The sequence below is a fragment of the Salvelinus namaycush genome, chromosome 8 (genome assembly GCF_016432855.1).
Source record: "Salvelinus namaycush isolate Seneca chromosome 8, SaNama_1.0, whole genome shotgun sequence".
Classification (NCBI taxonomy): Eukaryota; Metazoa; Chordata; class Actinopteri; order Salmoniformes; family Salmonidae; genus Salvelinus; species Salvelinus namaycush.
Window position 1 is genome coordinate 60049233 of NC_052314.1, and position 16026 is coordinate 60065258.

The 16026-nt window shown below is 43.5% G+C and overlaps 1 protein-coding gene and 1 long non-coding RNA gene across 4 annotated transcripts; one reads left to right on the forward strand and one right to left on the reverse strand.

The window, feature by feature from the left end:
• Positions 1–2743: 2743 nt before the first annotated feature.
• LOC120053023 lies at positions 2744–6306 on the reverse strand. The gene is made up of 2 exons (XR_005477425.1): positions 4304–6306; positions 2744–3654 (listed from the first exon to the last, which is right to left on the reverse strand). It is a non-coding gene; the product is annotated as an uncharacterized LOC120053023 (long non-coding RNA).
• Positions 5915–11243, forward strand: LOC120052943 (zinc finger protein 566-like). Of its 3 annotated transcripts, XM_039000183.1 has the most exons (4): positions 5933–6387; positions 6827–6942; positions 7139–8285; positions 10095–11243. In XM_039000183.1, exons 1-4 carry the CDS (start codon positions 6120–6122, stop codon positions 10133–10135), a joined length of 1572 nt encoding a protein of 523 aa, XP_038856111.1. In that variant the 5' UTR covers positions 5933–6119; the 3' UTR covers positions 10136–11243. The 3 variants fall into 3 exon arrangements, with proteins under 3 accessions (XP_038856112.1, XP_038856111.1, XP_038856110.1); XM_039000184.1 differs by lacking the exon at positions 10095–11243 and having other exon boundaries at positions 5915–6045; positions 7139–9311; XM_039000182.1 differs by lacking the exon at positions 10095–11243 and having other exon boundaries at positions 7139–9311.
• The last annotated feature ends 4783 nt before the right edge of the window (positions 11244–16026 follow it).

Genomic DNA, 16026 nt, shown 5'->3' on the forward strand with positions numbered 1-16026 from the left:
TGGGGCTCCATGTCCCGCTGGCTGTCCTCCCCCCTTTACTACTTCTCAGCCTGTCAAGGAGGCATCTGTTTGAACCAGTTCCCTCCAATGGACTCTGCACAAGCATATCCCGCCTGAAAGGAATTTCAGGGATCGGCATCTTGCCAGTGCTCGCGTGCATTCCTTGGACACAGTCAGGCGACAATACCCGTGTTCCTTGGGACGTAAACCTTGAGCAGAGAGGTTGCGGAGATGAGATCCATCAGTCTCTGACACTGACGAACAGTCACCTTCTGGTCTTGGACAAAAGGTTGAGCTGATCTACTATTTTCTGGACTCACACTTCAGTGAGGTGAGCCCTCATTAGAGATGAGTCGATCCTCATGCTCACGATGGTCACAGTTTGTATGGGGACCAGGTGGCTTTTTTTGCATGTTCAACCTGAGGACTAGCTCTGAGATGTGCTTCAGGAGAGATGTTGTGACTGCTGCTGCCTGTTCTTGTGACTGAGCACAGATTAGCCAATCGTCTAGGTAATTTAGTACGATCATCCCTTGTGATGTAAGCGGTGCTAGAGCGGCATCCATGCATTTTGTGAATGTTCTTGGTGCCAGGGAGAGGCCGAAAGGTAAAACTTGGTACTTGTACGCTATGCCGTTGAATGCAAAGTGCAGGAACATCCTGTGAGCCGGGTGGATCGGTACGTGGAAGTAGGCATCTTTTAGGTTGACAGTGGTGAACCACTGGCCTGGGCTGATAACATCTTGAAGGGCAGGGTTTTCAAGCACCGGTGGAGAGGCATCAAGTCCAGGATGGGGCGAAAGCCAGTATCCCTCTTGGGGACTAGGAAATTTACTCCATAGAACCCATTGTGGTGTTCTGATGCTTTGATTTGTCTGATTGCCTCCCGCTGGTAAAGAATGCAATCTACAGTTGGAGAGCTTCTCTTTTCAGGGGGTTGGCTGTTGTAGTTGACCAAACTTCTCTGAAAGGTGGTGGCTGGCAACGGAATTGCAGTTTGTACCCCTCTAGTACTGTATCCAGCACCAAGGGGGACTCCACAAGCTCCCACTTTGCCCGATGGGCATGGGAGAAGCGGCTGATGCCGTGGCCACACCCATCAGGATGACTGAGGGGGCACGTCCTTCTTCGGAGCAGAGGGATGGTGCTTGTTATGTGCTGGTGGTGGCACCACTGCTGACCAAGAGCCTGTTTACGTGGCTGATCAGGGTGTGGCTGGTTTGGGGGAGGGCCCAAGTGGCCTTACAAGGCAGGGGAGAGCTGAGGTCTAGACTGCAAGGGTCTCTGGGTAGGGTAACGCAGGGCAGGGGGGACTCATGAAAGACTGCAGGGTCTCTTTGTCTTTCCGCAGCTTCGCCATTTGGTCCAAAATGGTGTCCACACCAGGACCCCCCCCCCCCCCCCCCTCCCCTCCCAAAGAAAAACTTGGCCTGGGGAGATGGGGAGCTCCATAAAGGGTTTCTTCACAGAGGCCGACATCTTTGTCTGTAAGAGCCAAAGCTGTCTGCGTGACGAGATGACCGTAGACGGGGATTTGCCATTAGCACGTGACTCACTCATAAAAACAGCAGGTCTTTGCTGTATTCGTTGATAGTCTCTCTCTAGTCATGGTTTTAAACATTTTGAAATCTCACAGCATCAATTTTGCCATAGCTTTCTTTTATGTCTCCTATGTTACTGCAGACTCGGTCATCTGATCAATCTGATTGACGTTCGGAGGCATAGCACTGTCCAAAGCCAATTCCTCCTTTGGCCGCCTTTCCTTCCAGTTCTCTGCTGCCAATGACTGGAACGAACTGCATAAATCACTGAAGCTGGAGACTCATATCTCCCTCACTAACTTTAAGCACCAGCTGTCAGAGCAGCTCACAGATCACTGCACCTGTACATTGCCCATCTGTAAATAGCCCATACAACTACCTCATCCCCATACTGTTATTTATTTTGCTCCTTTGCACCCCAGTGTCTCTACTTGCACACTCATCTTCTGCACATCTATCACTCCAGTGTTTAATTGCTTTATTGTAATTATTTCGCCACTATGGCCTATTTATTGCCGTACTCCCTCATTTGCACACACTGTATGTATATAGACTTTTTCTATTGTATTATTGACTGTATGTTTGTTTATTCCATGTGTAACTATGTGTTGTTGTTTGTGTTGCACTGCTTTGCTTTATCTTGGCCAGGTCGCAGTTGTAAATGACAACTTGTTCTCAACTAGCCTACCTGGTTAAATAAAATAAAAAATAAAAATTGTGCACTTGATTTCCTCTCCAGGCCAACCGGGAAGGCAGAGTTTGTACCTTCAGACACATGAAATGGCAACAGTTTGTAATACCCGGCACACAGGGCAGCTGAATTGGCTGCACCTACCACCAACAGCCCGAGACTAATAACAAAAAAAATAGGAACACAACACATTTTACAGAACTGTTTGGCGATCGACTGTAAATGCCTTGGAGATCGACTGGTTGGTGACCACTGAAGTAGACGGATATAAATAATGAATAACTTAGCCTTACTAATGTTACAATACTAATGATTTGAGTCGCACGTGTGTGTATGTGTGCTTGATTAAAAGAGGAAGCCACTGATTAGCTGCGGGTCATTACCTGGAAATTAACTATTAGTGATGTATTATTGTTGTGTACTATTAGGCCTACATACTGTCTATACAGTATGTGAGAACCATTGGTAGAAACTACTTTTCACTCACCAATCAAATGCAATTGACCAATAATGTGTTCAGTAATTTAATAGGCCAAATCAGATCTCAAAACCAACTGACCACTTCAACCATATGTCCAGCAAGAGCATAGCATTGAACTTGCTTACAGTAGTCACTTATACAAAATAATGGAAACACCGATTTAACAGATCTAAACCCAATCATTGTTGTTTTTCAAAGAAATGCACTTGTGGAAATACAAGAACAACCAAATTTTGATTAAAGACTGGTCATTATATATATATATATATATATATATATATATATTATGTTTCCAATGTTTTAGGCAAACCTAGCTATTTATCCAAATCATCCAGTGTTGATCATCGATTCAAAATGGGACATTTGTGAAATGTCATGAGAAATATTTACTTTAAATCATTAACACAAAAGATAACCATACAATCGGAGGGAGATATGAGCTTTGTAAATGTAAACAAAAACATGCAAGATGTAGATTTCTAAATGAAAACATGTACATTGCCATAATGTATAGGCTACAATTTAGGATTGTTATATAACAGAACATTTTACATTTGATTGAAAGGCCAGGGAATGTTGAAATACCTCCAGAGATCCTGAACCAAGTTTCTGCAACATTAGGCTTTCTCTTTGAACAACTTCTTCTGGATCCCCATTAGCTGTTGCAAAATCAGCAGTTACTCTTCCTGGGGTCCCCACAGAACATTAATAGGCAAGTGTTCGGCTGCCACCTTGTTCCCGGACAGTTTCTCCCACTCGTTCAACCTAAAGAGGCACCATAGGATTTCTTACACAGGGGAGAAATCCTGCAGCTGCCCCCAGTGAGAAGAGGTTCTCCCACCAGCACCAGCTGAAGATGCACCTGAAGATCCAAACAGGAGAGAGGCCATTCGGCCCATGTATAGTGTATAGTTCCAGTCAGTATTAGATAGAATGCCTGCCTGTAGGGAAAAGAACCTGTGGTTACCCAGGTACAAACACAAATCTTGTCTGCTTGTTTTAGTGAATTGCAAAACGACATTTAAGAAAAGTACATGTCTAAAAATTACTTTTCAACATTGTCTGCTCCAGAGCGTTCTCACTACTTAGAAAAACGTCATATTGTAGGGATTCCCTCATGCTCCTTTTCATGACGGTGATACCAGCCATGTGAGTGAGTGAATCCTAGCTACCTACCGACTGGACCATTAAACTAGCAAAGACCAACAACGCAAAACAAACAGATACAAGTACTCAGTGGAGTAACAAATGGACTATACTAAAGTTAAACGTCTTACCACTCGTGCTCTAGGTGGCACTGTAAAATTAACTTGACAATGGGGACTGAAGTACGATTACTTTTAGCTTTATATCTGAAGAATAGTAACGATTAACACTCTCCGGTGCTGCTTGTTGTTCTGGGTGCCACTGCCGTGCCATGTCCTTCCTGAGGAGCATTCTGAGTGGTACAGTGAGCGTGGCTTCATCTTGGTTATACTAGGTTAGGAAATGTGTCATACCCAGTAAACTCTGTCTTCTGGTGGGGGCATCTGTGTGACTGCTATCACCTTGGAGTTGTCTGCGCTGATGTGTCCCATGCACTTCACTCACCATGTATTGCATCTTGTCAGCATTGAACTTCATATTCAGACGGATAGCTCTGCCCATCACCTGCTGTAGAATGTGATCATGTTCTTCTTTGGTGGCTGCTGCAATTATCATGTCATCTGCAATTACATAGACTGAAGCATAGTAACTATTAACACTGTGCACACTTCAAACTGCAAGACCGCTCATTTACATATTCCCTTGACCTTAAACCTCAAGAGTGATACTGATTGCCTGTTAAACACAAGGGAGTTATGGACTAGCATTATTAAAGGTGTATAGCTCCATATAATACATTACCTGTGATTAAATGTTTTCCACACACATAGCTGGCTAGTTGTAGCCTGCTTGGCCCCCACATTTCCCACACTCTGTGCTGACTGACTTGGTTATTCTTGTATCATTGCAGGGACTGAGTTTCCCCTGTCACAGTCGAACAAAACATTATACTTCATTCACATAAGGACATTTTTTAAATAATTAACTCTAATGGCTCCATATTGTTAGGTACTCGAATCATGGTGTTAGAGATGGGCTTAACTGTGGTTAACATTTAATAATATCATGTTTCTGTTTGTACAGCAATGCATTTGTTATATAAACCTTTATATGCTCTTCTGTACAATTTGTGTTTACACAGTCTGCTGTCCATGAGGACCTGCTGATATCCAGTGTTGCTGGTAGGAGAGACTGGACCTCTGAAGCGGCTGGTCACAACCATGGCCCCAGATCAGGACCTTGGATCAGGAGCCGTCGCTGTTTATTCCAGAGTAGAAACCGGGAACGAACCACGAGGGACAGAGACTCCACCACTACACAGAACACAACCAGTGGACAGGTGGACTGAATAACTTCAGTCCTGGTGGTCATCATAGAGACAGAGGCTCCAGTCAGGGATCCAGTCTGCAGCCCAGACCCTTCTCTTCACAGTCTCAGTGCAGGATGAAGCCGGGCCTGGGGCTGATAGAGATAGGAGGGTCTCTCTCTATGATACAATCACCACAGTATCCGTGATGAACAGAGCAGGTCACCCTGGGCTTCAGCCTTCACAGAGAGTGGTGGGAGACCCCTCTGGGTGGTAGTCTATCAGCAAGTCTGTCTTCTTCTTCAGGGTCTTGTTTAATGCCTGGGGACTGGGTTGGTAGAAGGCCTGGACCTGGGTCTAGCCTTCCTTAGCTACCTCATGGTTACCCCATAAATACAGACAGGGTCAGGATGGGCATTCACCACAAAAAAGGTACCCATCTAACACTAGGGCTAAGAGGGTAATTAACCACATACGCCTCATTAACTTGTCATTTGAAACAGGCTTGTGTATATACCTGTTTTTAGAGACAGTAAATCTAGGCTAGAACAAGTATAGTTAAATATTTACCTTACTGATGTGATGTAGATGGAATAAAGTAATTCTAATATTTTCTACAGTATTCTTGCTAACACACTATTCTTTCTAAACAAGTCGGCTCTAAGCTTGAAAGATAGATACTGATCATGAATAGGAGATTTGATCAGTAAGTACCGTAATTCAAAGAACAGCGCGCATACCTTTTTTCATTTAACCACACCATTTGAGCTATGACGCCAACCAATTAGATCCTTTTTCGTCAGTGTTAACGGAAGTGAACATTAAATCAAGAACAATTTTGTACGTTAGTGTTTTTATTGTTGTTATTTAGACGTTTATTAACACCCTGGAACTCAACATATGACTCATTTATCTGCAAAGAATCACATACTTACCCCAGGTAGTATTTAATTCGCGTTGGAGACTGGATTTGGTTGATGTTATTTAAGTAAAGCTAGCTAGTAGCTGCTAACAATGGCTAAACGTATGGTTTTTCACACTCAAATAGCCTCCATTATGGAGGTGCTAGCGAATGCAGCCGTGGCAGAGGTCTGTAAACTCGTCGACGACGACTATGCAGTGTTTTGTTTGGAAATAACTCAAAGCCAGAAAGAAAACAGTGTATTGCGAACAGAACTGAAAGTGGCACGGGAGCGCGCAGAGAAGACAGCGCGAGAGCGCGTCCTCGCTAGTCGTCCCAGTAGTGTCAAGATCCTCGACCGATACAGAGGAATGGCAAGAGGTACATTTTGATTTTGCAGAAGGCCGAGGCTGTGGGGCATGTCGCCCCGTTCCCCTCTGCACATGTGTTACCCATAATTGGGTCTTGGTCAGTGTTTGGATAGTATGCAATACTTCACCTTATTACTTAACTATCTTGTACATTTTTATGGATTTTACCAGGCAGGTCAATTAAGAACAAATTATTCTTGCACGAAGACACAATACCATATTCTAAGCAGATTCTTGATTTGCTGAATTTACTATTGTCATGCTCAATTAAACTAATGTGACGCAAGGAACATAATCAATCCACCAATAAATAGCATATCAAAAAGAAGTTTTACCTTACATCCTCCTTGCCAAATGTACAGTGCCAATAGTGTACAATATAGAGTTGCGCATTGACAGTAATTAATTACCTAATTTCACCATCCCTTTTCCCACAATCACTCTTTTAGGTGAAGGCCACAGGAGCTTTATGAAGCCAGTTGGACACAACGTGTGGAGAGATGACCAACCCATAGCTATAGATGAGGGGAGTGGAACCTCACCCCAGCATGTTATCGTGAAAGAGGTTAGTGTTATAGTGTAACAAATGACAGTACATCAAATGTGATCAGTTTGTTTCAGAAAGGCTCCCCTCAGCTATTCACTTGCTTACATGTACATCCTGATTTATCTGCCGTAGGGGAGCTTGTGAGACTTCCCTATGACATTGTTATCTAATTCAACTCTTGTACCGCTAATAACCTCCCCTCTTCTTGTCTCAGTCTGCAGATGCAGAGGCTGCAGGTCCTGGGGTCAAGCTGGAGAGGTCTGAAGGAGAGGACCCATTGCACAGCAGAGACATCCAGGATGGTGCAGCGTCTGGAGTGGCACCCCATGTAGCCATGGAGGACCCCACCACCACACCAGCGCTGCCCAGGACCCGACACAGCATCACGGATGTCAGTGGAACGCTGAATGCTGTCCTCAAGTCAGAGTCGGACACTACGACTTTAACAGTGCTGGAGCGACTGAGCGGTCCTCCTGCTCCCCGCTCAGAGTATTTCGTTTACGGGAGCCCGAGGACGGTTCTGTTCCATCAGGACTCAAGTGACACGTTACAGAATAGCAATGATCCGTCCTATTCATACACTACAGAGACAGAGATGATACCTGGTGACATGCCTGTGGGCTTAGATACACAGACTAATCCAATGAGAGGGGACTGGAACCAGTACAGCAGTAGTGTATACTCTGAAGGGTCCCTAGATAAGAAAGGGGAGGGTCTGGTTGTAGATGAGGTGACTGTGAAGGAGGAGGGCGACCCTCCTCTGACATGGAATGCAGACGATACTCACTTAGGAGAAGGACAGTCGCAGGGCAACACTAGTGACTTCTTAGACTACAGGGAAAGCTTAGAGCCAAATCCAAATATCGCAACCCACTCCCCTTTACACGCGTTCAGGGATTCAGACCCAGAGTCCACATCGATGGCACCTTCCAATTCACACGGCTGCGTCCTTTTTGATCAGGTATTGAATTCAAAGGATGTAAGGTCCAAGACTCGGGGAGGGGGAGAAACATCAGGTAACAGTAAAGAGAAACGGTTCCTCTGCATGTTCTGTAACAAAGGCTTCAGCTGCCCCCAGAAGGTGGAGATTCACCAGAGGGTCCATACAGGGGAGAAATTATTCAGCTGTACCCAGTGTCCCATGCGCTTCACCCAGGCTGGCACGCTGAAGAGACACCAGAGGGTCCACACAGGGGAGAAACCCTTCAGCTGTACCCAGTGTCACATGCGCTTTACACAGTCTGGCAACCTGAAGATCCACCAGAGGGTCCACATAGGGGTGAAACCCTTCAGCTGTACCCAGTGTCACATGTGCTTCTCCCAGGCTTGGAACCTGAAGAGCCACCAGAGGGTCCACTCAGGTGAGAAACCCTTCAGCTGTCCCCAGTGTCACATGAGCTTCTCCCACTCGTCCAGCCTGAAGAGGCACCAGAGGGTCCACACAGGGAAGAAAATTTACAGCTGCCACTAGTTTGGAAATACTTTTTCCCACCAGAACCAGCTGAAGATGCACCTGAAGCTTCACATGGGAGAAAGGCAGTTTGCCTGTAAGCACTGCAGGAAGAGGTTCTCATAGGAGCTACCTCAGGATACACCAGCAGAAAAAACATTTCACTATATAACGTAGAAAGTAACCATTCCACTCGATAGCTTCTGACGTTTAGATCAAACCTTGCATTGAAGACAAAGATATTCTTGTTATTCTAAACAGAATGTAACAGATTTCAGTGTTGAATATTCCTGTGTAGAATATTGCATCCAGGCAGTGGCTGTGTCCGAATACCCATACTAGCGTACTTCATACTTAAACTGCATATTCATTTTGGCATTTGATCTAGTAGAATTCACTAATCTTTTCCGACTCATGTGTTTGATAACAGCTGATAATCCAAGAAATTGATGCGCTGTATCAAAATGAACGAATGGTAGGAGTCAACGCAATCGCACATTCAGTGTACTTTTTTCAAAATTTGACATATAACAGACTTAGCAAGTAGGGGGGGGGGCTCTTCTGTCTTAACATCAGTGGGAAGCTGGTCCCACCATTGGGCTGCCAGGACAGAGAAGCGCTTTGACTGGGCTGAGTGGGGTCTGATCCCTCGTAGGGGTGGGACGGCCAAGAGACCAGAGGAGGCAGAACAGAATGCTTGGGGTGTAGGGTTTGAGCATAGCCTGAAGGTAGGGAGGGGCAGTTCCCCTTGCTGCTCTGTAGGCAAGCACCATGGTCTTGTAGTGGATGTGAGCTTCGACTGGAAGCCAGTAGAGTGTGCCAAGGAGCAGTTGAACACTTTGGGAAGGTTGAACACCAGGCGGGCTTTGGCATTCTGGATAAGTTGCAGGGGTTTGATGGCACAAGCAGGGAGCCCAGCCAACAGAGAGTTGCAGTAGTCTAGACTGGAGATGACAAGAGCCTGGATTAGGACCTGCGCCACTTCCTGTGTGAGGAAGGGTCGTACTCTACTGTTGTAGAGCATGAACCTGCAGGAAAGTCACTGCTTTGATGTTTGCAGAGAATGACAGGGTGTTGTCCAAGGTCACGCCAAGGGTCTTTGCACTCTTGTAGGGGGACACAGTGGAGATATCAACCATGATGGAGAAGTCTTGGAGTGGGCAGACCTCTCCCAGGAGAAAGAGCAGTTATGTCTTGTCGAGGTTGAGCTTGAGGTGGTGGGCCGACATCCAAGCTGAGATGTCTGCTAAGCACACAGAGATGCGTCTATGTGTGGTTTTCATATGGTGTATTTAACACTTGTTTATGTTTAATAAACACAAAATGGGACTTTTCATTCTAAGACTTTCATTGAGACTCTTTAGTATATATCACTTCGGATCTCGCCCTATTCTGCCTACACACGAGAGTGCTTTATAATCAATATAATGTACACTTACTAAATATACCTACACATACCCACACACTAACAAACACCTACTGTACATGTCAAAATATTTTAGTCAGGTTTGTCTGACTTGACTTAAGTTATTTTTACCCACAACATTGTTTTGTCCACCATGATGAGTTTAACAACAATGAAGTCATTCTGTAACTACAGTATAGGACTCAAATGTAGTGAGGGTGGGTTAATACTCCATGTTGAAAGTGTGTTTATTATCCGTGTATGTACCTTAGGGTAGTGTATGTCTGTGTAATTTGTATCACCTGTCTCTTCCAGGAGGGTCTAGAGGTGCTGCTGGTGAAGGAAGAGAGGTGTGAGGAGGGTCTGGGGATCCCTGAAGGTAGTGACGGGATGATTAATACAGAAGCTCCGATGCAGTTTTCTAAGCACTACTGATTCGACAACGTTTCAATGCTTGCGTCAAAGTAACAATACCATGTGAGGATGACGTTCGAAGCTTCGGGCGTCACAGTATCATCTGACAGGTGTCGGATTTCCAGTCGGAGCTCATATTTTCCTCCAGAGTTCCCAGTTATTTTGAACGCACTTAAGTCGGAGATTTGAGTTTCCAGTTGCTCTAAAGAAGGCATGAGAGTGCCGATCTCATTCCAGCTCTGCTGGGAGCTTTCAAGAATCTTAGAATTTTGTCTAGATAATTCAGTTTTAGCAGGTGAAAGATAGTTCAGGGCGTACAGCCAAATGGCGGATTAATCTATCCTGAAACCATAACACAGTATCGAATCTTGAGACTTTTTCTTTTTCAGAACAGTGATTGTAAATGAAACAACTATAGTAGTTTTTATTGATAATTATCAAATGATGTATCCAAAGTTTGTTGTCAATATGTAAAAGTGAGTGGAAAAAGTTTAATTAAAACCCAAGGTAAAGTTGACAAGCAGTTACCTCGTGATAAATGAGGTAAAAAGCTTCGTTTGATCCAAGTCAGTAGCTTCCAAAACAACGACCTCTGCTGCACAGTACTTAGACTTATTCTAGATATTCTTCTGCTTTTCTCACCTGACAGGTGGCTCAGCCTGTAGAGCAGCGAAAGTCAGTCGTCTTCTAACAGCACAAGATTAAACTAGCTACATTGTATTTCTAACTTTTATATTCTGAGTTTAGATAAGCATAGGCTGCTCAGTTTTTTTTATTTAACATCTTAAATCATGCCATGTAACCACCATATTTTGTAAAGTTGTTCGTTTCAAACACTGAGCTAGTGTGCTTTTTCGAACCATGATTTGCAAAATTCTTGATCCCACGGAATTTCTTCAATAAAATGTTTCTGTTATACATACACCGACCTCTACTGGACACCGTATTTACCAATTTACTTCGATTTTTAAATATTCTAGTACATCAACGCTGGGTGCAGGTAGGGGCAGCGATTTGGGATCAGACACTAGCATAGGCACAATATATAATCCTGGCTATGGTTGAAAATGTCGTTTCTTCCCATAGTTGTTCAAATAAAACTTTTTTTGTGTAACCTATGATAATGTTTTGTCTTTGGGATCCTAAATAATACCCGTTTTTAATAAACTGGCGGCAAAAAGGATAAATAGGATGTGAATCCCACATTCTAATTGAATGTATTAAATCAACGCTCACACCTACCCATTGCACCACGACGTTTTGATGGATGCATCGGGAAAACAAGTATACTGCATATAAACATCAAACATGCTGACCAGCAGATGTCACTGATGCGCACTGTGTTAAAAGCTCAGAGTAATTAACCTTTTTTCGGTACAATTTGGTGAAAGCCCCAAGTTTCAGAAAACATCGATTTCCCATCACCAGAAATTGACCGTGGTGATATAAATCAACTAGTTTTAGGCAATGTTATCATGCAGCTTGGGGTATCCACTCAGCTGTTGTTGTCGAAAGAATAAATGCGGTGGTTTTCTAACATGGCCGGCAGGAGGCGTCGTACGTCAACTGGCATCTCTTTATACTAGGTGATCAACAATCAAAACATCGAAATGCATTGCTAATCAAATAAATACATGTGCCTCTTATAAATAGTTTTATAAACATTGTCTAGTTATTCATACGGCCTAACTTTAGCTTAGGAGACGGAGGAAGGACAATAGTCACACCCCAATAAAATGATTGTCTTCAGTCACAGCCGCTAGCATTTCTTAATGAACATTGATGAAAAACGAGGCCAAATCAGGAAGTGCAGCCGCACTTCTTGAATCAACACATATGGAATCTAATTATAATAAACTCCAATGGATCCATATTTTTAGGTTCTTGAATCACTGTGTTAGAGATGGACTTGGCTGTGGTTAATATTTTATAATATCATGTCCCCCAGACACGATCAGGACACGCATGTTGAAATACCAAAACAAACTCTGAACCAACTATATTAATTTGGGGATAGGTCGAAAAACATGACATATTTATGGAGATTTAGCTAGCTAGCTTGCTGTTGCTACCTAATTTGTCCTGGGATATAAACATTGGGTTGTTATTTTACCTTAAATGCACAAGGTCCTCTACTCCGGCAATTAATCCACAAATAAAAAGGTAAAAGTTTGTTTTCTAGTAATCTCTCTTCCTTCAGGCTGACTTGCCTAGTTAAATAAAGGGTACGTTTCAGGCTTATTCTTCTTCAGAATTTATATGACGGTTGGAAACCAACTTTAAGGTGCATTACCACAACCAACTGGACTGGAGTCTGGACCTCAGTTCATCTTTCAAACACCCACGTGGGTATCTGCTCCTAAAAACCAATGAGAAGATGGCTTGCTCCTGCTCCCAAGCGTTCTCAAACACTAGAATGAAGTAATATTGTAGGGCTTCCCTCATGCCCCTTTTTATGACAGCACTAATGTTAGCCATGTGAGTGAGTGCTAGCTAGCTACCTGGGTAGGTATTTCAAAATCATAATTTAACAATTCCAAATGTTGTGTATATTTTGTGGTAACTTGTAGAGATAGACGCTGTCAACTAAACAAACATTTTCACACAATGATATTAGGACGGATCTAGGCTAGAACTCGGACAGTTGAATATTTACCTTACTGTGGTGATTCTATTATTTTCTACTATATGTTTGCTAACACACTTCTTTCTAAACAATTCTGCTCTCAGCTTGAAAGATACTGATCATATGAGATTTGATATGTAACGTAAAAACAGTGCGGTTATTGAAACAGTGCGCCAAAATGTTTAATTTAACCACGCCCTTTGAGCTATGACGACAACCAATAAGATAATTTCTCTTCAGTTTAAACGAAGATGGCTTGTGGGAATATGCTCCTAGAAACCAATGAGGAGATGGGAGAGGCAGGACTTGCAGTGCATCGATTGTCACAAATAAAACCAAGTTCTATTTTAGCACCTGGCTACGCAGACGCGAGCAGTGTGGGTGCAATGATTGAATAACACGTATGTGTACATTTCCTTTGCAGTGCTTGTGCACACGACGCGAGCAGTGTGGTCAGCATCTGAGACTGTCATCAATTAATTTGCTTGTGGTGATGAGGGATGTTTTACAAAACAAAAGTCCTTAGCGAGTGGATATAATCAGAGTATCAACGCCAATGATACATTTTCAAACCATGGCTTTACTCAAGTGTGTTCTGGCTCTGGCCCATCGGTTTCTAGACAAATCAGATGGCCCCAAATTTGTTTGCATTGGTGATGGGTTGGGGAGGTACTCAGAGCTACTCAGAACCAGACTCATTGCTGAGAAGAAACTAACGTCCTTGGGCATGGCTTGGCGTTTGGCTGGAGCAAGGAGTCTGGGTAGCCAGACAAAACCTTTTATATGCTTTTCTGTACAATTTGTGTTTACAGTTTGCAGTCCATGAGGACCTGCTGATATCCAAGTGTTGCTGACAAGAGAGACCAGCCTCTTAAGCGGCTGGTCACATATAGCCGTCGCTATACCTTCCCGATTCAGAACCGGAACCGAACCGTGAGGGACAGACACTCCACCACTGCACAGAACACAACCAGTGGACAGTTGGACTGAACAACCTCAGTCAAAGGTTGAGGTGGAGAGAGTCAAAAGCTTTAAATGTCATGAATGGTTAAAAATCATTGTTTTTCATGAAATCTGATGATATTTGGATGAAACCAGATGATGACCAAAGTGAGAAAAATGACTGTTGGTTCTAGATATTCTATTACCCCTTTTTCTCCCCAATTGGTAGTTAGTCTTGTCTCATCGCTGCAACTCCCATACAGAGGTCGAGAGCTGTGCGTCCTCCGAAACACATCCCAACCAAGCCGCAACAATTCTTAACCCAGAAGCCAGCCACACCAATGTGTTGGAGGAAACACCGTACACCAGGCAACCGAGTCAGAGTACACTGCACCCGGCCCACCACAGGAGTCACAATGCCCAATGCATACTTAACCCGGAAGTCAGCCGCACCAATGTGTCGGAGGAAACACCGGGCGACCGAGTCAGCGTACACTGTGCCCGGCCTGCCACAGGAGTTGCTAGTGCGTGATGGGACAAGGACATCCCTGCTTGCCAAGCCCTCACCTAAGCCCCATGGGTCTCCCGGTTGCGGCCGGCTGTGATAGAGCCTGGACTCTAACCCAGAATCTCTAGTGGCACAGATAGCACTGCGATGCAGTGCCTTAGACCATTGCGCCACTCGGGAGGCCCTGTATTCTATTCTCCTGTATTTTAGTCAATGCCACTCCGATATTGCTCAATGTAATATTTCTTAATTCCATTCTTTTACTTTTAGATGTGTGTATTGTTGTGAATTGTTAGATACTACTGCACGGCTGGGGCTAGGAACACAAACATTTCACTACAGCCGCAATAACATCTGCTAAATATGTGTATGTGACCAATAGCATTTGATTTGGAGAAGGCGTCGTTGCAGAGGGGCAAGGTTTATATACCTAGATAGCACAGGAGGATGGTGGCACCTTAATTGGGGAGAACGTGCTTGTGGTAATGACTGAGACATGAGAATCACAAGAGACATGCCAAACGGAAGATGTGTGAAAAAAATTGACATCATTGATGCAATTTCAATGTTGTTTGAGTTGTTTTGTGTATCACTAAATCTGCTTGAGATGATTTTACTGAAACACTGCATCCAAGTTTTTTGACGTACGTGTTTCAAAGAACTGTCAGTCAAGGCGAGCTCATGAATATAAGCTCCCCACTCACTCAGCCTCGTCTTTTCAAACCTCCTGGTAGTTAGCCATGAGAGAGAAATGACTTTTTCTCAAATTTGGAGCAATTCCAACGCCCCAAAATATTATGGTCCATACATACAATTCTGAACACATTGTCAATGATTGGGAGTCCCATAGGGCGGCGCACAATTGACCAAGCGTTGCCCGGGTTTGGCCGGTGTAGGCCATCATTGTAAATAAGAATTTGTTCTTAACTGACTTTCCTAGTTAAATAAATGTTAAATTAAACATTTTTAAATGTATAATGCTAATGCAGGGGCACCAATAAATTGTCCAGTACACTTATTGTATGATATTTTCATGTACATGCTCTTATGTCTAAGCTTCTAAGGTGACTCAGGCTTTACTAATTCTTGTGAAGTGTATCAGTGATTTGTATTCTGTAATAAGTTACAAAACAATAGATATGCAATTGTGTATTGCTGCTGTTTGTCTGATATCCAACAGTCCATGATCAGCTCTGTTGACCATGAGAGCATTTTGCGGAGAATATGTGTTGCGGGAGCATACTTACATGTCTAAAGATGACTTTTCAACATTGCCTGCTCCCAAGCGTTCTCAAACACTAGAAAAAGGTAATATTGTAGGACTTCCCTCATGTCCCTTTTCATGACAGAACTAAAGTTAGCCATGTGAGTGAGTGCTAGCTACCTGGGTAGGTATTTCAAAACCATAATTTAACTATTCCAAATGTTGTGTATATTTTGTGGTAACTTGTAGAGATAGACGCAACTAAACAAACATTTTTACACAATGATATTAGGACGGATCTAGGCTAGAACTCGGACAGTTGAATATTTACCTTACTGTGGTGATTCTATTATTTTCTACTATATGTTTGCTAACACACTTCTTTCTAAACAATTCTGCTCTCAGCTTGAAAGATGCTGATCATATGAGATTTGATATGTAACGTAAAAACAGTACCGTTATTGAAACAGTGCGCCAAAATGTTTTATTTAACCACACCCTTTGAGCTACGACGACAACCAATAAGATCATTTCTCTTCAGTTTAAACGGAAG

Excerpts from the sequence above, each read along its gene's own strand:
- LOC120052943 (XM_039000182.1), top strand. The coding sequence starts at position 6,120 with ATGGCTAAACGTATGGTTTTTCACACTCAAATAGCCTCCATTATGGAG. Across the intron at positions 6,388-6,826 it reads ATACAGAGGAATGGCAAGAG|GTGAAGGCCACAGGAGCTTT; the intron begins GTACATTTTGAT and ends TCACTCTTTTAG. Across the intron at positions 6,943-7,138 it reads AGCATGTTATCGTGAAAGAG|TCTGCAGATGCAGAGGCTGC; the intron begins GTTAGTGTTATA and ends TTCTTGTCTCAG.